Genomic DNA, 22,201 nt, shown 5'->3' on the forward strand with positions numbered 1-22,201 from the left:
AGATATCCATCCTCTGGGTGATTGGACATTTAAATTATTTTCCTGTTTTTACTTTTAAAACAGTGCTGCTTTAGAGATTCTAGGATATGGCTCTTTGATATGCAAAAATAGCTCTGAGATAAGAATTGCTGGATAATAGGGTATGTGCATTTTCATAAACATATTGCATTTGCCTGACTAACAATGAGATGGAACATTGTCGTGTGTTTAGCACCTATTCTGTTTTTTTTTTCCTTTCTGTGAATTCATAATTTTGCACATTTTCCTCTAGGGCAGTCTATGATTTTTAGCAGTTATTTATGTTTATTTAGATGCTATTCCGTGTTGTAAATATTTTTTCCCAATCTGTGACCTAGTTTTGGTTACTCTATCATGTCTTTTGATCTCAAGTTTTAAATTTTGTTTTTAAATTGAAGTACAGTTCATTTACAATATTATATTAATTTCAGGTGTACAGCATAGTGATTCAATATTTTTATAGGTTATACTCCATTTAAAGTTATTACAAGTTAATGGCTATATTTCCCTGTCCTGTACAATATATGCTTGTTGCTTATTTATTTTATACATAGTAGTTTGTACCTCTTAATCCCTTTCCCTTATCGTGCCCCTCCCCTCTCCCCTCTTCACACTGGTAACCACTAGTTTGTTCCCTATATCTGTGAGTCCTTTTCTGTTTTGTTATATCATTCATTTATTTTACTTTTTAGATTCCACATATGAGTGATAATATAGAGAGTATTCGTCTTTCTCTGCCTGACTTATTTCACTAAGCATAATACCCGCTAGGTCCATCCACACTGCTGCAAATGGCAGATTTTCATTCTTTTTTATGGCTGAGTAACATTACAGTGTGTGTGGGGGGGGTGTGTGTGGGTGTGTATCACTTCTTCTTTATCCATTTTTCTGTTGATGGACACTTACACTGCTTCCGTATCTTGGCTATTGTAAATAGTGCTGCTGTGAACATTGGGGTTCATGTATCTTCTCCAATTAGTGTTTTCATTTTCTTCTGATATATACCCAATAGTGGAACTGCTGGATTATATGGTAGTTCTATTTTTAGTTTTTTTTGAGGAATCTCCATACTGTTTTCCACAGTGGCTGCACCGATTTCCATTCCTACCAACAGCATAAAAGGTTTTCCTTTTTTCCACATCCTCACCAACATTTGCTATTTGTAGACTTTTGGATGATAGCCATTCTGACAGGTGTGAGGTGATATCTCATTGTGGTTTTGATTTGCCTGTCTCTCATAATTAGCGATGTTGAGCATCTCCAGATCTTCTGTCCATTGATGCAAGTGGGGTGTTAAAATCCCTTACTATTATTGTATTACTGTTAATTTCTCCCTCTATGTCTGTTAATATTTGCTTTATATATTTAGGTGCTCCTGTATTGGGTGCATATATGTTAACAAGTGTCATATCCTCTTCTTGTATTGATCCCTTTACCATCATATAATACCCTTCTTTGTCTTTTGTTACAGACTTGGTTTGAAAGTATATTTTTTCTGGTATTGGTATTGCTACCCCTGCTTTCTTGTCATTTCCATTTGCTTGAAATATCTTTTTCCATCTCCTCACTTTCAGTCTGTGTGTTTCTTTAGCTTTGAGGTTAGTCTCTTGTAAGCAGCATATAGATGAGTCTTGTTATTTTTGTCCAATCAGCTACCCGATGTCTTTTGATTGGAGCATTTAGTCCATTGACATTTAAAGTAATTATTGATAAGTATGTACTTATTGCCATTTGTTACTTGTTTTACAGTTGCTTTTGTAGTTCTCTGTTCTTCTGTTCTCCGTTTAGTTTCTTCCCTTGTGGTTTGATGATTTTCTTTAGTGGTATGCTTGTGTCCCATTCTCTCTCCTTTTTTGTGTAATTATTGTAGGTTTTTGATTTGTGGTTACACAGGAGTCATATATGTTTACCTATAATAATATCTATTTGTTTTAACCAGGTAGTCATTTAAGTTCAAACACATTCTAAAAGATCTCCACTTTTCCTCGCCTCCCCCACATCTTGTGTTTTTGATGTCATCTTCTACTACTTCATGTTTATCCCTTTACTGATTATTGTAGTTATAGTCAATTTTACATTTTTTTGTCTTTTAATCTTCATCCTAGCTTAAGTGGTTGATCCTCAGCCTATACTATATATTTGTCTTTACTGGTGGGATTTTTCCTTTCCTCTAGATTATTGCTTCTTGTTATAGACTCTTCTTTTCCACTTAAAGAGGACCCTTTAACATTTCTTTTAGGGTAGGTTTAGTGCTGATGAACTCAGTTTTTGCTTGTCTGAGAAGTTCTTTAACTTTCTTTCAATTCTAAAGGATAATCTTGCTGGGTAGAGTATGCTAGGTTGCAGGGTTTTCCCTTTCAGCAAAGTTTTAAATTTTAATCTAATTTAATGTATTGGTCTATCCTTTGCACTTTGTACTTTTTGTATCTTAAGACTGTGTGTATAAAAATATTCAAGCAATATTATTTATGGCCACAAAATTTTTAAACTGCCGCTAAATACTTCACACTACCCTACCTGTTACGGGCTTAATTGTGTTTCCAAAAATTCTTTAAAAAAATTTATTTGACTGCACCAGGTCTTAGTTGCAGCACGCGGGATCTTTGCTTCAGCATGTGGGATCTTTTAGTTGTGGTATGAGGAATCTTTCTGGTTGTGGCACGTGGGATCTAGTTCCTTGACCAGGAATCAAGCCTGAGGCCCCCTGCATTGGGAGCGCAGTCTTAGCCACTGGACCACCAGGGAAGTCCCCCAAAATTCATTTGTTGAAGTCCTGACCCCCCAGTACCTCAGAATGTGACTATATTTAGAGATAGGGCCTTTAAAAAGGTAATTAAGGTAAAACAAGGTGTTATGGGTCAGCCCTAATCCAATCCAATTAGGGCTTATGGGTCAGACACCTAATCCAATGTGACAGGTGTCCTTATAAGAGGAGATTGGGACCGAGAACACCCAGACTGAGGGACAACCATGGGAGGTCACAGGGAGAAGCGCAGCCATCTGCAAGCCGAGGAGAGAGTCCTCAGAGGAAACAAACACTGCTGACACCTTGATCTTGGAATTCTGGCCTCCAGAACTGTGAGAAAATTAATTTCTGTTGTTTAACCCGCGGTTAAACAGTCCATGGTACTTTGGTATGGCAGCCCTAGCAGATTAATACACTACCTTAAATTGCAGCCATTTAAAAGTATAATTATGAGATTATGAGAAATATGGAAAACCTTGGTATGGTAAGTGAAAGATAAAAAGACAAAAAATTATGTGTGTCTCAGAACCATATAAAAAGAACATGTCTGTGGACAGAGACTGGAAGTCTATATGAAGCAAAATCGAGCATTTACATTAGAATACCAGAATTATGGACAACTTTCACTTCTTTTAAAATTTGCTTTATTGTTGCTAAATTGTATATATACAGTATTGTTCCTTAAGAAAACCTTTAAGTTAGGGATAGCAATTACATATATCTAAGCAGTTCAACCATACTGGCTGCTTAAGAGTGAAAGGCAGAGTAAATTTAAGATCCATTTCAGGGCTTCCCTGGTGGCGCAGTGGTTAAGAGTCCGCCTGACGATGCAGGGGACACGGTTCTGTGCCCCGGTCCGGGAGGATACGACGTGCCGCGGAGCGGCTGGGCCCGTGAGCCATGGCCGCTGAGCCTGCGTGTCCGGAGCCTGTGCTCCGCAACGGGAGAGGCCACGGCAGTGAGAGGCCCGCGTACCGCAAAAAAAAAAAGATCCATTTCATATTTAGGTTATAGACCATTTCTTGAATTTTATAGACTATGAGTCATGTTCCTAATGTAAGTCCATGGGGAAAGCGATGTCATGACTCTGCCTGACTTCCTGAGGATGAATACCCAGCTTCCTCACCCTTGGCAGGACCATTCTGAGGGATGATCTGCACCCTCTGAGTCCCCAGCAGAATGGACTCCCAGTTGCCGACGGGGGGACCTGCTCGTTAATGCTTAATGCCCCTTGATTTCTCACCTCCCTGACTTGGTTCCTAAGATCACCTCACAGATGACCCCTTGAACCTAATCCTTGACTGGGGTTGGCTTTGGGGAGGAATCAAACCCCTGTACTCCCTCTCATTGTTTCTATCTCAGTTAATAGCGAGTATACTATCCATCCATTTGCAGTTGACGCTGCATTTCCCCCTCTTTCCGTCTGCATCTCCGTCTCCCTCCTCTGGGTCCCCCAAGAGAGTGCGAGGATCGGTCACCCCCGACGGCTGCGGCTTGCGACTGACACCGGTCTGCACGGCGCGGGCTGCCACTGCAGACAGCGCTCGCTCCTCCAGGCCGCAGGGGACGCTGTGGGGCAGAGCGGCCGCGAGTCCCAGTGTGCACCGCGCCTGCGCTGGGCCTGCAGGTCGGCGAGCAGCGGCGGGGTGGGAGGCCGCGGTTGCCGCTGCCGCTGGGAAGGTGCCGCGGGCAGCAGGGACTCCTGGCTTGGCTGTAACCCGGTCCGGGGCCAGGTGGGACCGCGAGGGCCCATGGCCGAGCCGGCTCCGGTAAGAGGGGCTCCCCGCGCGGACGCCCGGCTCGGGGATCTGGGAGGGTCCTCGGGTTCCGGCTCGGCGGGCCGGCATCCTGGGGTCCTCCCGGGGCGGAGGCGGACGGGTGGGGCGGGGTCTGAGGGTCGCGCTTAGCGCCTGCGGTGGGGTCTGGACCCTGGACTGAGCCGGTGAACGCCGCCCCTTGGGCTTGTGCGTGTCCAAAGCCCTAAACAAAGCCGATCGTGGAACTGGCGGAGTCTGGGCCGGGGGCGCCTGTGCGTGAGACGGGCGGATGAGAGATAGGATCGAAGTTGGTCTGGGGCCGGCAATGCATGTTAACTAGTTCAGCCAGTTTTACATTATAGTTACTGAATTTAGAACAAGTGTTTGAAAAGATTTAAGATTCTGAATGGTTGAAATGATGGTTGGCAGGGACTTAAATGGCAGAATTTAACGCTAACGTGTTGAAGTTTGTGTTGAGTGTAAGAAGGAAGGAGGACACGTTGGAAGGAGAAGATATAAAAACCTAAGTAGGGTACACATTATTTGATTAGTGTTTTGTTGAAATTGAGGTTTTATGTTTTTCTCTATAAGCTTACATATTGAGCATTTTTTCAGATTACTAAATGAATTCATGAGATCATTACTTTTAAGATACCGTTAACAATCTCAACAAAAACCATAACACCTAGGACTAAATATATAAAAGATATGTAACACCTTTTTTTTTTTTTTTTGCGGTACGCGGGCCTCTCACTGTTGTGGCCTCTCCCGTTGCGGAGCACAGGCTCCGGACGCGCAGGCTCAGCGGCCATAGCTCACGGGCCCAGCCGCTCGGCGGCATGTGGGATCTTCCCGGACCGGGGCACGAACCCGTGTCCCCTGCATCGTCAGGCGGACTCTCAACCACTGCGCCAGCAGGGAAGCCCCTGTAACACCTTTATAGCAAAAATTATTAATAACGGGCATACCTTGGGGATATTTTGGGTTTGGTTTCAGACTGCTGCAATAAAGCAAGTATCACAGTAAAGGAAGTCACGATTTTTTTGGTTTCTCAGTGCATATAAAAGTTATGTTTATACTGTACTGTAGTGTGTTAAGTGTGCAGTAGCATTAAGTGTTAAAAAACAATGTACAAACCTTAATTAAAAATACTCTGGCTAAAATTGCTAATCATTTTCTGAGCCTGGAGCAAGTTGTAATCTTTCTGCTTGGTGGAGGGTCTTGGCTCCTTGTTGATGGTTGCTGACTGATCAGCGTGGTGGTTACTGAAGGTTGGCATGTGGCAATTTCTTAAAATAAGACAACAGTGCAGTTTGCTGCATCAGTTGACTCTTCAGGAGTCGTTTCTCTGTAGCATGCAATGCTGTTTAATAGCATTTTACCCACAGTAGCACTTCTTTCAAATTTGGAGTCAGTCCTCTTGAGCCCTGCCACTGCTTTATCAACCAAGTTTATGTAATATTCTAAATCCTTTGTTGTCATTTCAACAATCTAAATGGCATCAGCAGGAGTATATTTCATCTGGAGAAACCACTGTCTTTGCTCATCCGTAAGAAGCAACTCCTCATCTGTTAAAGTTTTATCATGGGGTTACAGCAATTCAGTCACACCCTCAAGGCTCCACTTCGAATTCTAGTTCTCTTGCTGTTTCTACCACATCTGCAGTTACTTCCTCCACTGAAGTCTTGAACCCCTCAAAGTCATCCATGAAGGTTGGAATCAACTTCCAAACTCCTGTTAACATTGATATTTCAGCTTCTTCCCATGAATCATGAATGTTCTTTGTGGCATCTAGAAGGATAAATCCTTTCCAAAAGATTTGCAATTTACTTTGCCCAGATCCATCAGAGGAATCACTATGTATAGCAACTATAGTCTTATGAAAGGTATTTCTTAAATAATAAGACTTAAAAGTCGAAATTACTCCTTGATCCATAGGCTGCAAAATGGATATTGTGTTAGCAGGCATGAAAACAACATGCCTTATATATCTCCTTCAGAGCTCTTGGGTGACCAAGTGCATTGTCAATGAGCAGTAATATTTTGAAAGGAATCTTTTTTCCTGAGCAGTAGGTCTCAATAGTGGGCTTAAAATATTTGGTAAATCATGTTGTAAACAGCTGTGCTGTCACCCAGGCTTTGATGTTCCATTTCTAGAGCACAGGCAGAGTTGATTTAGCATAATTGTTAAGGGCCCTAGGATTTTTGGAATGGTAAATGAACAGGGGTTTCAACTTATAGTCACCAGCTGCATTTAGCTCCCAACAGAGACTCAGCTTGTCCTTTGAAACTTTGAAGCCAGGCATTGATTTTCCTCTCTAGCTACGAAAGTCCTAGAAGATATCTTTCTCCAATATTAGGCTGTTTTGTCTATATTGAAAATCTGTTGTTTAGTATAGCCACCTTCATTAATTATCTTAGCTAGGTCTGGAGAACTTGCTGCAGCTTCTACACCATCACTTGCTGATGCACCTTGCACATTTATGTTTAGGAGACGGCTTCTTTCCTTCAGCCTCATAAACTGTGCTCTGCTGGCTTCACACTTTTCTTCTGCAGCTTCCTCACACGTCTCAGGCTTCATAGCATTGAAAAGAGTTAGGACCTTGCTCTGCATTAGGCTTTGGCTTAAGGCGATGTTGTGGCTGGTTTAATCTTCTCTCTAGACCACTAAAACTTGCTTTGTATCAGCAGTAAGGCTGTTTTACTTTCTTATCATTTGTGTGTTCACCGAGTAGCACTTTAATTTCCTTCAAGAACTTTTCCTTTGCATTCACAACTTGGCTAACTGACACAAGAGGCCTCGCTTTTCAGCCTGTCTCAGCTTTCCATGTGCCTTCCTCACTAAGCTTAATCATTTCTAGCTTTTGATTTAAAGTGAGAGATGTGTGACTCTTCCTTTCACTTGAACACTTAATAATGTAGGGTTATTAAGCGGCCTAATTTCAGTATTGTTCTATCTCAGGGAATAAAGAGGCCCGAGGAGAGGGAGAGAGATGGGCCAGTCCGTGGGGCAGTCAGAACACACACATTTTTTTTAATAACTTTTTTTTGATAAATGTATTTATTTTTGGCTGTGTTGGGTCTTTGTTGCTGCGCGCGGGCTTTCTCTAGTTGCAGCGAGCAGGCTTTCTCTAGTTGCAGCGAGCAGGGGCTACTCTTGGTTGCAGTGTGTGGGCTTCTCATTAAGGTGGCTTCTCTTGTTGCAGAGCACGGGCTCTAGGTGCGTGGGCTTCAGTAGTTGCAGCACGCGGGCTCAGTAGTTGTGGCTCACGGGCTCTAGAGCACAGGCTCAGTAGTTGTGGCACACAGGCTTAGTTGCTCCACAGCATGTGGGATCTTCCCGGACCAGGGCTTGAACCCATGTCCCCTGCATTGGCAGGTGGACTCTTAACCACTGTGCCACCAGGGAAGTCCCAAAACACATACATGGATTGATTAAGTTTGCCGTCTTATATGGGCACGGCTCATGGCACCCAAACACAATTAAAATGGTAACATCAGGGCTTCCCTGGTAGTGCAGTGGTTAAGAATCCGCATGCCAGTGCAGGGGACATGGGTTTGAGCCCTGGTCTGGGAAGATACCACATGCCGTGGAGCAGCTAAGCCCGTGCGCCACAACTACTGATCCTGCGCTCTAGAGCCCGCGAGCCACAACCACTGAGCCCACATGCCGCAGCTACTGAAGCCCGCACACCTAGAGCCCGTGCTCCGCCACAAGAGAAGCCACGGCAATGAGAAGCCTGTGCACCGCAACGAAGAGTAGCCCCCGCTCGCCACAACTAGAGAAAGCCCGCGCACAGCAATGAAGACCCAACACAGTCAAAAAAAAAAAAAAGGTGACATCAAAGATCACTGATCACAAATCACCATAACAAATACAATAATAATGAAAAAGTTTGAAATATTGTGAGAATTACTAAAGAGTGACACACAGACATGAAGTGAGCAAATGCTGTTGGAAAAATGGCACCAATAGGCTTGTTCGACACAGGGTTGCCACAGACCTTCAATTTGTAACAAATGCAGTACCTGCATTTTTTACAAAGCACAAAGCACAGTAAGATGAGATATGCCTGTAAACAGGAGGTAAATCATGCCCATAAATGGGAAGACTAAATATAATAAAGATGATACTTTCCTTCCAAGTTAATATATAAATTTACTGCAACTTCATCAAAATGGCAGTAAGATTTTTGTAAATTATATAAACGGATTCTAAATTTCGTTTGGAAAAATAAAGGTCAAAATATGATGCCGAAAAGAAGAATAACGGGGACTTGCCCTAGCAGATAATAAAATTTACAGTAAATCCATAGAATTAATACAGTACTGTTTTGTGCAGGGGTAGACACATGGAGCAGACGAAACCCAAAGAGGACCCCAGAGCAGAGTACTGAGTTGAATAGTGTCTCCCCCAATACATGTACTTCCCCGAACCTCAGATTGTGACCTAAATAGGAGTAGGGTTGCTGCAGATGAAATTCGTTATGATGAGATCATACTGGAGTAGGACAGGTTCTTAATCCATCATGAGTGGTGTCTTTATAAGAAGAGGAGCAGAGTCACAGAGACCCAGACACACAAAGGGAGAAGGCCCTGTGACAGTGGAGGCAGAGATGGAACTATGCAGCTGCAAGCTGAGAAATGCCACATATCAACAACCACCACCAGAAGCAAAGGGAAAGGCATGGAACAGATTCTCCCCTAAAGGCTTCAGAGAGAGCATAGCTCTGCTGACACTTTGATTTCAGATTTCTAACTACCAGAACTATGAGAGAACAAATATTTAATGTTTTAAGCCGCCAAGTTTGTGGTACTTTGTGACAGCAGCCCTAGGAATCTAATTCGGAGAACTTCAGAAGTGGTGTTGGGACAACTGACTTTTCCATTTGGAAAAAAACATTAAGGTAGATCATTGCTGTATACCATAAAAAAATTACGTTCCAGATAAATTAAAAATCTAAACATGAAAAGTAAAACTTCAGTCTTTTGGAAGGAGATGTAGGATATCTTCATAATCTTAGCGTAGAAGAAAATTTCTTAAACCACAAAGGGCAAAATGAACTAAGAAAAGATTGATATATTGCATTACAATTGAAAATTTATATACAATATAAATATAAGACAGCTTAAGTAAAAATAAAAGCTAAGAGATACACTAGGAGAAAGTATTTGTAAACTAATGTAGTCAACAGTTAATACACAAATTATATAAAGAAATCTTAGAAATGAAAGGACAAATAACCCAGTAAAAATACAGGCAAAGGATATGAACAGGCAGTTCATAGAACTGAAAGCAAATGGTCAATGGATAAAAGCATGAATTAAAAATTGTGACATTCAGACAATGGAACACTATACAAAATTAAAATAAATCAGTTCTATGTATATCAAGATGGACAGATCTCAAAATGTTGCATGAAAAATGCAAGTTGCAGTATAAGAAACCATTTATGTATAAAAGACAAAGCAATACTATATATTATTTATAGATACATATGTATATTAAAAAAATTAAAAACATGAGCTGAAAACGTACCACATGCATCAACATGGTTGTGTCTCAGAAGGGAGGTGAATAGGACTGAGTGTAAGAATAAGATTGAAGTGGGGACCGAGGGGGCTTTGAGTTTTATCTGTCAAATTCAATTTCTTGAGAAGGAAATCTGAAGAAAAAATGTTAAATTTGTTAAATCAGTGGTAAATACTCAGATGCTTGCTATAATGTACTCTGTAATTTTTTGGATCTTTCACACTTCTGAAGATTAAAGAAATAAACAGTGAAGCCTTTTTGAGCATTTTTGGAAAACATTTTAAAAGTAATGAATTCTGCCATCATACATCATATGCATTTCTAAAAATCACAGTGCAATGCAAAATCATGCAGTAAAAACCACAGAGCTTATGGGAGAAATGGGGTTAGGTACACAACACTCAAAAAGTTTGTCAGTGACAAGTTAAAAAGAAAAGATAGAAACAATAAAAACAGCACAGTTTTATGCATGTTAAATGATTAAGAAATAATTACCTTAAAAACAATCTGAAATTTGCCTGTGGAAGTGGGTGTAAGAAGGGATGGAGCTTTTGAGTTATTGTGAAGTAGTGGAAGGGACATTATCTGAAATTAGATGGAAAGTTGTAACACCAGGTGTGAATAGGTAGGGCTCACCACAGGGTAATCTGAGGCAGCTGGTGCTTGAAGGGTATGCATGTGTGTGCTTTGTATATTCCTATTCAGTTCAGTTCTCATAGTAGCAACCAGAACTCTAAAATCCCTAGGAATGAATCTGTCAAGAATTATATAAGATCTATATGAAGAAAACAATAAATTTTACTAAAGAAAATAAAAAATCTAGATAAATATATGTTTCTGGATGGGAAGATCCGATAATTTAGAGACCCACTTCTCTCAAAATTTATTCATATACTTAGTATATTCCTATCAGAATCCCAATAGAATTTATATAAATTTGACAAAATATTTCTCCTGTTTATTTAGAAGAGAAAATAGACAAGGAAGGTCAAGACAGTTTCCTTTAAAAAAATGATCAAGGTGGTGGTAGATGGCCATATCCTCTTAAACAGCAAATCATTTGATAAAACTATAAGAATTAAACAGTCCAGTATTGGAGCAAGAACAGACAAAACCACCAGTGGAACAAAAATATAACCAAGTATAAATGGAAAACTAGTTTATGAAAAAGCAATCCCAACACAATGGTAAAAGAATCATCAGTAAGTTTTGTGACAATTTAATATCTCTTTGGAAAAAGAATTATGTGCCTTATTGTTATAATATACCAGAATATCTTTTATAATTTTAGAATAGGGAAAGTCTTCCAAATCAAGGTACTAAACCCTGAAGCCACAAAAGAGGTTCTAGTAAGTACAACAGTATGAGATAAAAGCAGTGCACGTACTTTGAAAAGAGATGGGGAAATTATCTGAGAACTATGATTGGTTCCACCAAAACCTTAATACTATTAGAATTGATAAACAAATATGGTATATTAATTGGATATAAAATAAGTTTACAAAAATCAGTTTTTTAAAACTACTAGTAGTAATGATTTGAAGTGGCAGAGGTGGTCCCATTTATAATTGTTGGGAAAACTACACAATACCAGAAATAAAGTTCATAAAAAAGATTCAGAACATTTATGAAGAAAATCATTAAGTTTATTAAAGGATAGGAAGCAAGATCAAATGAGTGGTAGAACATGTTCCTAGATGAGCTCAATCTTTCCTAAATACACATATAAATTTAATTAAAATTGAATCCCAATGTACTTTTTTCTAAACTGGACAAAATTATTTTAGAATTTGTAAGGAAGAATGAATGTTCCAGAAATTAACAGCAGTAGCTTGACAAAGAATGGGTGTGGGGGGGCACTTATAACATTGCATAGGTACTGTAATCAGATATGTATAGATAGTATAACAATATATAGATTCACATACATGTGAAAATCTAATATATGCAAAGGTGAAGGTCAGGATTTCAATCTAAGGAGAAAGAGTGGTGCATTTATTAGTGTTCTGTGATTGGCTGTACATAAATAAAGATACCAATATCATCTGTAGAATTAAGCTGCAAATCTAATTGTGAAAAAAATTCAGTAGAATATTTGTATAATTTTTTGATTGTGACAAATACAAAAAATGAAAGTAAAAGCTGGAAACAATATGGAAAAGACTCAGGTTTTAACTAAATAAAAGGGTCAAAATGTTCTCTTTGGCAGAAGAGAAAGTCAAAATACAAATGATAAACTAGAAGAAAATGTTTGTTAACTAGTCAAAGGATTATTAACCCTAATGTAAGAAAGTTAATTCAAATTATAGGAGCCCACTAAAACGTCGAGCAAAGGATGTGAACAGGCATGCACAAAGATAAGTGGAACCCCCCCTCCCCGCCAAATATGAAAATGTTGCTAAGCCTCACAAATGAATGCAAATTAAAATAATGAAGTACAGGGGACTTCCCTGGTGGTCCAGTGATTAAGACTCCGCGTTCCCAATGCAGGGGGCACAGGTTCAATCCCTGGTGGGGGAACTAAGATCCCGCATGGCTCACAGAGAAGCCTAAAATAAATAAATAAAACAATGAAATAGAATATTTTACCTATCATGTTGGCCAATAAACAAACAAACAAATAAGGTTTCAGAACATCCTGTGCTGGCAAAGGTGTAAAGAAATGTCTCTTATTAGCAAGGGTAAAAGTGCTGGATTCTTTTTGGAAGGCAATCTAGTGGTATCTCGTAAACTGAAGATGTTTCTATCCTTTGATTTAGTAGGCCTCCTTTTTATTTAGCCTTTTCCTGCAGAAGTAAAACCACTAATATATAAGGAAGCATATCAGAGCATTGTTGGTAATTTATAAAGGAAATGGAAACAATATATGTGTCATCAGTGGAGTATGTGTACCCATGGAATATAACGCAATTAACAAAAAACCGATTTTGCCTATGTAAATTGACCTGGAAAGATGACAAGTTAAGTGAAAGAAGTTACACAGTGATTTGTTCCCATTTTTGTTTAAAAAAAGAAGAAGAAGAAAAAGAAAGAGGTCCATGCTATACATATGCATATGTAGTTGGAACAGGCATAGAGAAACAAGTGGAAGGGGGTGGTCATGGTCACCAACAGAACCACATGATGGGAGTCAGGGAAGGAGCAGTTCCCAAGGAAGAAGCTGCCTAACGGACAAAAACACTGTCCACTGCGAAACTCTTAAATTGATGAAAAGGAACTGGAGTTTTGAAGCCATTATGACTGCATGTGTATTATGCCTATAATTTCAGTTACCTCTGACTTTTGAGGATGTGGCCGTTTATTTCTCCGAGCAAGAATGGCGGGATCTAGAGCCATGGCAGAAGGAGCTTTACAAGCAAGTAATGAGAACCAATTATGAGATTCTTGTTTCTCTAGGTAAGAAGTGTTTAACTGTGGCTGAGGCATGGAACTGGGTCCTGTTAGGGGTTTCAGTCACTCCATACTCCTGTTTGTCAGGTAGCCAGATTTCTCAGAAATTAACTCAGAAAGGCATTTTTATGCAGAGTCTTTTGTTAATATCTGTAAGCATTGCTAATCCTTACTCAAGGGTAGATGTTGCTACATGAGAATATTTGTGACAGCATGTAATGTAAGGTGGTCAGAGATGACTAAATATATGTCAGGGCTTTTAATCACTATATACTTACAGGTTGCCATGATTTTTCAACATGGATACATACCTTGCCTATATCCATAAAGTACCCTGTATATCTTTAACCTAGGATGTTCCTACCTGTCAACTTTTACAGTGGTGTCCATATACCTCAAAAAAGCTAATGTTATTTTTCCCTGCAATGAGATTTTGGAAGGCTATACATAGGTGTTTACCCGCAGTTGTTTCTGCATGGTTACGGTAATGGTGTTCTTTTTAGTCTTTTTGCTTACTTAGTCTTTGTATTTTACTATTAAATATGTTTTTTAAAAAATCAATCTGTTTGGAGAAGCATCAAAATGAATGATAAGTCTCTTGCCTCACCCCTCACTCAGTTAATTCCCCAAAGGCAACCATGTTAATCATTTCTGTTTTAGTTTTTACTGCAGTTTACTACAGTCTATTGTGCTTACACCTGTATTTCTTGGTTATTGAGTTTAACTCCTTACTGTGAAAAATGAGGGTTTCACTTACTTATACTATCCCTCTTCTATCTCCTTTTTCCCCCTTCTTCCGAAATTTTGATAGTTTTTTAAAAATTTTTTTAACTTTAAAAAAAAATTTTATTATCTATGTTACAAATATTTCTTTCCAATTTGTTCCATACACACACACACATACACACACACACACATATATTTGTTGTTTTATCTTTTGGCCACACTGCGTGACTTGTGAGATCCCAGTTCCCCAACCAGGGATCAAACCCATGCCCCCTGCATTGGCAGTGTGGAGTCTTAACCACTGGACTGCCAGGTAAGCCCCTGATAGTTTTTTAATGCCTCTGTTGGCCACCTTTATAATTTAAATAATAAACTTCTAGATCATGTTTCATGAACTTTACATTATATCTCTTTATCTTTCAGTCTACGAAGGTAATTAGTTCTCCTATATTCCCTCCACTTCTCTTGCCAGCGTCTGACATAATTAAGATTTCCAGTTTCTATACAGTGTTTCTGAAACATTAATACAAGATATTACATTATTTTCATTGTTAGTGAAGAACCAATTAAAGTAATTGAATCAATAGAGGAAAGAAAAATAATCTTGTGACATGAACCCTGTGCCACCCAAAAAGAATGTTCCAAGCATCAAGATCAAATGGATGTGGACTTCTATGGTGGCGCAGTGGTTAAGATTCCGCCTGCCAGTGCAGGGGCCATGGGTTTGATCCCTGGTCTGGGAAGATCCCATATGTCGTGGAGCAACTAAGCCCGTGCTTCACAACTACTGAGCCTGCGCTCTAGAGCCCACGAGCCACAACTACTGAGCCCACGTGCCACAACTACTGAAGCCCATGCTCCTAGAGCCCGTGCTCCACAACAAGAGAAGCCACTGCAATGAGAAGCCCACACACCACAGTGAAGAGTAGCCCCTGCTCGACACAACTAGAGAAAGCCCACGCGCAGCAATGAAGAAACAACAGAAGATCAAATGGATGTGAAGTGGTGTATCAATGTGGGTTTGGTTTGCATTTCCTTAATGGTTAATCATGTTGAGCATCTTTTCATTTGTGTATCTTCTTTGAAGAAATGTCTATTCAAATACTTTGCCCATTTTTATAGTGGGCTATTTGTCTTTTTATTGTTGGGTTATAAGTGTTCTCTATTTGTTCTGAATACTGAACCCTTATCAGATATATGATTTGCAGATATTTTCTCTGTTTCTTGGGTTACCTGTTCCCTTTTTTGTTGTTGTTGTTGTTGTGGTACACGGGCCTCTCACTGCTGTGGCCTCTCCCGTTGCGGAGCACAGGCTCCGAACGCGCAGGCTCAGCGGCCACGGCTCACGGGCCCAGCCGCTCCGCGGCATGTGGGATCCTCCTGGACCAGGGCACGAACCCATGTCCCCTGCATCTGCAGGCGGACTCTCAACCACTGCGCCACCAGCGAAGCCCCCTGTTCCCTTTTTGATGGAGTCCTTTGAAGCACAGAAGTTTTAAGTTTTGATGAATTCCCATTTATTTTTTCTTTTGTTGCTTGAGCTTTTGGTGTCATATCTAAGAAGCCATTGCCTAATTCAGTGTCACAAAGATCCACTCCTATGTTTTCTTCTAAGAGTTTTATAGCTTTAGTACATATATTTAGGTCTTTGATCCTTTTTTTTCCTTCTTTGATCCATTTTGAGTTAATTTTTTCACACTGTGTGATATAGGGATCCAGCCTCTTTTGCATATGGATATCCAGTTGTCCCTACACCATTTGTTGAAAAGACTATTCTTTCCCCCATTGAATTATCTTGGCACCCTTTTGGAAAACCAATTAACAGTAAATGTCAGCGTTTATTTCTGGATCCTCAAGTCTGTTTCATGGATCTATATATGTCTAGTCTTATGCCAGTACCACACTGTTTTAATTACCATTGCTTTAGGATCAGTTTGTCAATTTCTGCCAAAAAAAAAAAAAGGCAGATGGGGCTTGGGGAATATGGTCATCTTAACAGTACTAAGTCTTCCAATTCATGAACATGGGATATCATTTCATTTATTTAGTACTTTTTTTTTTTAGGACTTTTAAAATTACTTTGAACAACATTTTATGATTTGTATTCTGTAAGTCTTATGTTTCTTTTATTAAATTTTTTCCTAAGTATTTTACTCTTTTTGATGTTCTTGTAAATGGACTTGCTTTCTTAATTTTTTTTGAAAAATTGTTTTATTTTAAAAGATGCTGAGAGTTCAACCCAGATGAAGACTGAGAATACGTGTATGGATTTATTTTTTTAATTAATTTTTATTGGAGTATAGTTGCTTTGCAATGTTGTGTTAGTTTCTGCTGTACAGCAAAGTGAATCAGTTATACGTATACATATATCCCCTCTTTTTTAGATTTCCTTCCCATTTAGGTCACCACAGAGCACTGAGTAGAGTTCCCTGTGTTATACAGTAGGTTCTCATTAGTTATCTATTTTATATATAGTAGTGTATATATGTCAATCCAAATCTCCCAGTTCATCTCACCTCCCCTTCCCCCCTTGGTATCCACATGTTTGTTCTCTACATCTGTGTCTCTATTTCTGCTTTGCAAGTAAGTTCATCTGTACCTTTTTTCTAGATTCCACATATAAGCGATATTATATGATATTTGTTTTAGGTGTATGGATTTAAATAAAATACAGTGATTCCTTTTTTCATGAGAGCAGCCTTGGAATTCTTTTGGGGTTGAAGTCAGATTTCAGAGGGCTAATGTATATGTCACTCTGACATTTTATCCCTAAAATCCCTCAGCATTGCCCAGCTTATCCTCTTTCTCTGATTTGGACCATCTACTAATCTCCCTTTAGCAATCCATGAAGCATACTTTTGGTTCTTTTAAATATATATATTACTGAAAGAAAGTTTTACTTGAAAGTACACAGCGTAAACAGTTTTTACAGGGAAATGGGTATCTTGTAATATTTTAATTCGTTCATTTCATTCATTGCAACCCCCTTCTATTCTAGCAGAACTCAACTGTATTTTAGGTTGCGATTAGCACTGTCACTGGAAGTACTTCTCAGAATATTTTAGCTGAAGCTCCAGTTCTTATTTTCATATACCCCCATTCCCAAGATATCTCCGGTTGTCTCAGGGGTTGTCCCACAATTCTCAAAGCACAATACTGGTGAGTTTTAAGAAACCTGTGACAAAATGCAGCATTGCTAGATATATTGGGACCAAGACAAAATCAAACACAGAGTCATCTAACAGGTCCAGGTAGGTTAGGAACCCACTGTTATAATGTGTGGGCAGTTCTGCTTTTCTTTGTGTAAACCTATAATCTATTTTTAAAAATCTCTTCTCATACATTTTCCCAGGAGTAAATTTGAGAATTTAAAAACAGCTCATTGTGCTTTAAATTTAGTGCTCAAGGAAACCGAACTACCCTGTTTGACTTTTCTGTACAGATGATGGACTTCCCAAACCAGAACTAATATCCTGGCTTGAACAGGGGAGAGAACTCTTCAGGATCTGGGGAGAATCACAGAAATCAGGAAACATAATTTGCACCTCTGCTGATTTGCATTTGGATCCAGTTATTGAGGGACAGCTGTTTGTGGGTGAGTATTAAGGAATCAGGGCCCTGTCCTTAAGACATCCCATTCAGGTTTCTTAGCTCCAATTCTCTGACCTTGACTTCCTGTTTGACTGGACTGAGGCTTAACACCTGGTATATTCTAGAGAAAGGCAGTAAAGCATAGTTGTTAGGATTGTGGGTTCTGGATCCTGAGTCTGGATCTTGCCTTTTCCAGGTGACCTTGGGCAAGTTATTCAACCTCATAGTATTTCAGTTTCCTGACCTATAAAGTGAAGATAATAAAAGTACCTACATTATAGGATTAAATGGGTTAATGTATGTAAACTGTCACAATGATACCTGGCAGCACAGTAAGAGTTCAGCAAATATGAGGTATTCTTAGTAGTGGGGGGAGGAATAGAGACTCCTCTTTTGTTTCTTGTCATGATGGGAGAGTCTGAGATTTTTGGATTCTTAAGGGTCAGTATTAAAGTATGGAAAGAGAAAGTCAAATGGGAGCATCATTCCAAGAAATGTTGTCAGTAGTTTAATTTTTAGCTGCTGCTTTCAGGAGAGTAAAAGTTTTTCTTCACAAATTATTTTACTGTCTGTTAGCAATTCTTCCAAGAAACCTTTTTACAAGGTTGGTAGGAATAGAGACGAGGAGGGAGGAACATCTGGTCTTAGGACAGCTCCTGGAGTATATGGAATCATAGTGTTAGCCAGGGCCTGTCAGTAACACTGCCGTCATTATTTTATCTTTTTTTAAGTCTTTATTGAATTTGTTACAATACTGCTTCTGTTTTATGTTTTGGTTTTTTGGCGAGGAGGCATGTGAGATCTTAGCTCCCTGACCAGGGATTGAACCTGCACCCCCTGCACTGGAAGGTGAAGTCTTAACCACTGGACTGCCAGGGACGTCCCTGTCATTATTTTTTGACTCCAGGAATGTCTGCGCATCCAAATGGGACAAGTCTGGTGGCCCTGATGTCATAATAATGGTGAACATTTACAGGGAACATGCAGTGTGCCAGGCCCACGCTAAGCCCTTTACCCACGTTAACTCATACAGTTCTCACAACAATCTTATGTATTGTTTCCATTTCTACAGGAGAAGGAACTGAAGCCAGAGATGAGTTTGACAGAGCTTACACAATGGACAAATGGGATTCGAACCCAGTCTGATTCCAAAGCTTAGGTCCTACATTTGTGACTTACATGTTCCCTTTTCAATATTATTCTAAGATAGATCTGTTCAGTTTAGTTTCAGCAGACTCTCACCAAACTCCTGGTCATGAAACTGACCCCACTGAAAGGAGCTGCCGGTTTAGTTCAGTGGAAGCTGGGCTTCCAGGCCACCTCAGGTCACTGCTACGGCCACATAAGCCTTGGTCACGTCACAGGATGGGATACTGACTGAAGTTTTCTTTTCAATTTCAGGAAGCCAGCAAGCTGTGAAACCAGGAGAAGCCCACTGCCATTTCCAAGTAGATCCTCTTCAGAGCCAGCGTTCCTCTGAACCCTTATTAGGAAAAAGTGAAGATGTTTCCTTCAGGCCTGACCAAGTCGTCGCCCTCCTGAATCCACAAAGACATGATACTCGGGCTCTAGTTCCAGTAGTCCACAGCTCCAGGGAACCCACCCAAAGAGACACAATCGTAAGTCCCAGGACCCTCGGTCCCCCAGGCTTCCAGGAAACCTCTGGGGAGGGCCTCCAGCACCCTTGCCCTGTCTGTGGGGAATGCTTTTGGAAAAACCTCTCAGAGCAGCACCAGGGGAGCCACTCGAAGGACCTGCCACACAGGGCCTGGAATCAATTCCGCAAACAAACCGAGGCACAACAGCCGCTGAGCATCCCTCGGGGACAGAGGCATTTCCGCTGTCCAGAATGTGGGCGGGGCTTCCGCCGGAAGTCGTGTTTGCTTAGACCCCTGTCAATCCACCCTGATGAGAGCCAGCTGCTGGGCAGCGAGTGTGAAGTGTACGCCCACTACCTGCGCGCGGGGCCGAGGCCTTCCCAGTGCCCCGGCTGCGACGAGCGAGGACCCCGGGGCCCTCCCGGCGCGGAGAGGCCAGGCTCCCGGAGAGAGGGTGCCGGGGCCGCCTCCGAGCAGGCTGAGCTCCCGCGCTCGGGAGAAAAGCCGGGCCTGATCCCGGCTGGCGAGGAGCGCCCGGAGGCTCTCGAGCCCGGCCCCGGCGCGGAGAGGCCGGCCTCCTGCGGCCCGTGCGGCCGGCGCTCCTCCCCGCAGTGCGGGCTTCCAGACCACACCCACGTGCACAGCGCAGAGCGGCCCTTCCGGTGCGCCGAGTGCGGCCGGGCCTCCCGCCAGCACGGGCGGCTGCGGCTCCACCGGCGGCTGCAGTCAGAGGAGCAGCCTTTCGCGTGCCCGGAGTGCGGCCTGGGCTTCCGGCTGAGGAGGCACGGCGGCGAGAGGCCGCTCTCCTGCGGCGAGTGCGGCCGCGACTTCGCCCACCCGTGCAAGCTGCGCGAGCACCTGCGGGTTCACAGCGGAGAGCGGCCCTTCGGGTGCCCTGAGTGCGGCAAGAGCTTCCGCCTGAAGGGCATCCTGAAGGCGCACGAGCGCACGCACAGCCGCGAGCGGCCCTTCCAGTGCGCGGAGTGCGGCAAGGGCTTCACGCGGCCATCCAAGCTGGCCGAGCACTTCCGCGTGCACAGCGGCGAGCGGCCCTTCGGCTGCCCCGACTGCAGCCGCCGTTTCCGTCTCAAGGGGCAGCTGCGGAGCCACCAGCGCCTGCACACGGGCGAGAGGCCCTTCCCGTGCCCCGACTGCGGCAAGAGCTACCGCGTGAAGGCCGACATGAAGGCGCACTGGCTGCTGCACGGCGGCCGGATGCCCTTCTCCTGCGAGTGTGGCAAAGGCTTCGCCAAGCAGTCCAAGCTCGTGGAGCACATCAGGACGCACACAGGCGAGAAGCCCTTTCAGTGTCCCCAGTGCGACAAGAGCTTCCGCTTGAAGGCGCAGCTGCTCAGCCACCAGGGCCTGCACACCGGTGAGAGGCCTTTCCGCTGCCCCGAGTGCAATAAAAACTTCCGGGAAAGGGGCCACATGCTTCGGCACCAGCGCATCCACAGTCCCGACAGGCCGTTCGCCTGTGCAGACTGCGGCAAGGGTTTCATTTATAAGTCGAAACTCGCCGAACACATCAGAGTGCACACGAAGTCCTGTCGTGCCCCCAGTGAGCCTGACGTTAAGCAGAGGCTCAGCCAACTGTTTGCGATGATTGAGGCCGACTGGAGTTGAGGCCGAGGAGGGCGCCCAAAGCGGTCAGCAGAGTCGGTATTGCCAGGGAGTCCACAGCCAGCGCAGCCAAACCCAAAATCTGGTAAGACAGATGGAAGGAACAGGGGCCCTTTTCTGAGCAAGAATGTAATACAGGTTAGGCATGTGAGAAACCACAAAGATTCTCATTTAAAACATCACCAGCTGTGTTTTCTATCCATTGATAGAAAACAGTGGATAGAAACAGTAGATAGGTTTGTTCTTCCCACCATCTTAATGGGTCATTTTCCCCAATGTGCTAATAAGCTAACTCTGAAATCCCAGCTTGAATTTAGACAGCAGGAAATCCCTCCAGTACTGTTCTCAAAGCTAAAAGGATGGGGTGACTGTTAAATGTCAACTCTTCTTTTTTTCATAGTATGATGATAAGCAGGGGGTTTAACCCAGCGACTTTTGTTGCAGGCCTGATATGATAGGATTTGGTTTTGACTTATTTGAAGCTAATAGCAACAAAATGAGTTCTCCGACTGATGGTTTGTCTATGTGAATGCTGAAGTTTCACAGCAGGTTTCATAGTGATTATGCATGGTTACCCTTAAGGAAAAGCTGATAATTCAAGCAAAATTTGATTAATGTGGGTTGAAGAAAATAAAACCAAAGGTGCTAAGTTGTATGGGACTAGAGTTTTGTTTTTTTAAATTGAAGTATAGTTGATTTACAATGCGTTAGTTTCAGGTGTACAGCAAAGTGATTCAGTTATACATACATATATACCTATTTTATTTTCAGATTCTTTTCCCATACAGGTTATTATAAAATACTGAGTATAGTTCCTTGTGCTATACAGTAGGTCCTTGTTGATTATCTATTTTATATATAGTATCCCAAACTCCTGATTTATCCCACCCCATGGAGAGGGGGTAGCTAGAGTTTAGATAAGAGATTGGGACAGGAGGTAGATTTGGGAGTTCCAGAACACAGGTGCTGTTTGCAGCTGAGAGAGTGAGTGAGATTCCCAAGAGTGACTTTCTAGGCAGATGACTAAAGTCTGAGTTAAGACAAAATAACAAAGCTAAACAGCTTTATTAGGGAGCCTGACAGGCAACAACAGTTTCATGTAGAGAGTTTTCAAGGAAACGTTCAAAGTAAACATAATACAAATAGAAGTCGAGGAAAATACCCCATTTGTTACACTAGGTGAAGGCTGTGTGAGCACACAATGTTTATACCCCAGGGA

At 41.8% G+C, this 22,201-nt stretch overlaps 1 protein-coding gene across 1 annotated transcript; it reads left to right on the forward strand.

Annotated features, from left to right (window-relative positions):
- Window positions 1-4,409: 4,409 nt before the first annotated feature.
- ZNF786 (zinc finger protein 786) lies at window positions 4,410-21,624 on the forward strand. Its single transcript, XM_082661974.1, has 4 exons — window positions 4,410-4,533; window positions 13,324-13,450; window positions 17,613-17,765; window positions 19,163-21,624. The coding sequence occupies exons 1-4, from the start codon at window positions 4,516-4,518 to the stop codon at window positions 20,983-20,985; spliced, it is 2,121 nt and encodes a 706-aa protein (XP_082518100.1). The 5' UTR covers window positions 4,410-4,515; the 3' UTR covers window positions 20,986-21,624.
- The last annotated feature ends 577 nt before the right edge of the window (window positions 21,625-22,201 follow it).

The sequence above is a fragment of the Grampus griseus genome (assembly GCF_964374135.1).
Source record: "Grampus griseus genome assembly, chromosome: 9".
Classification (NCBI taxonomy): Eukaryota; Metazoa; Chordata; class Mammalia; order Artiodactyla; family Delphinidae; genus Grampus; species Grampus griseus.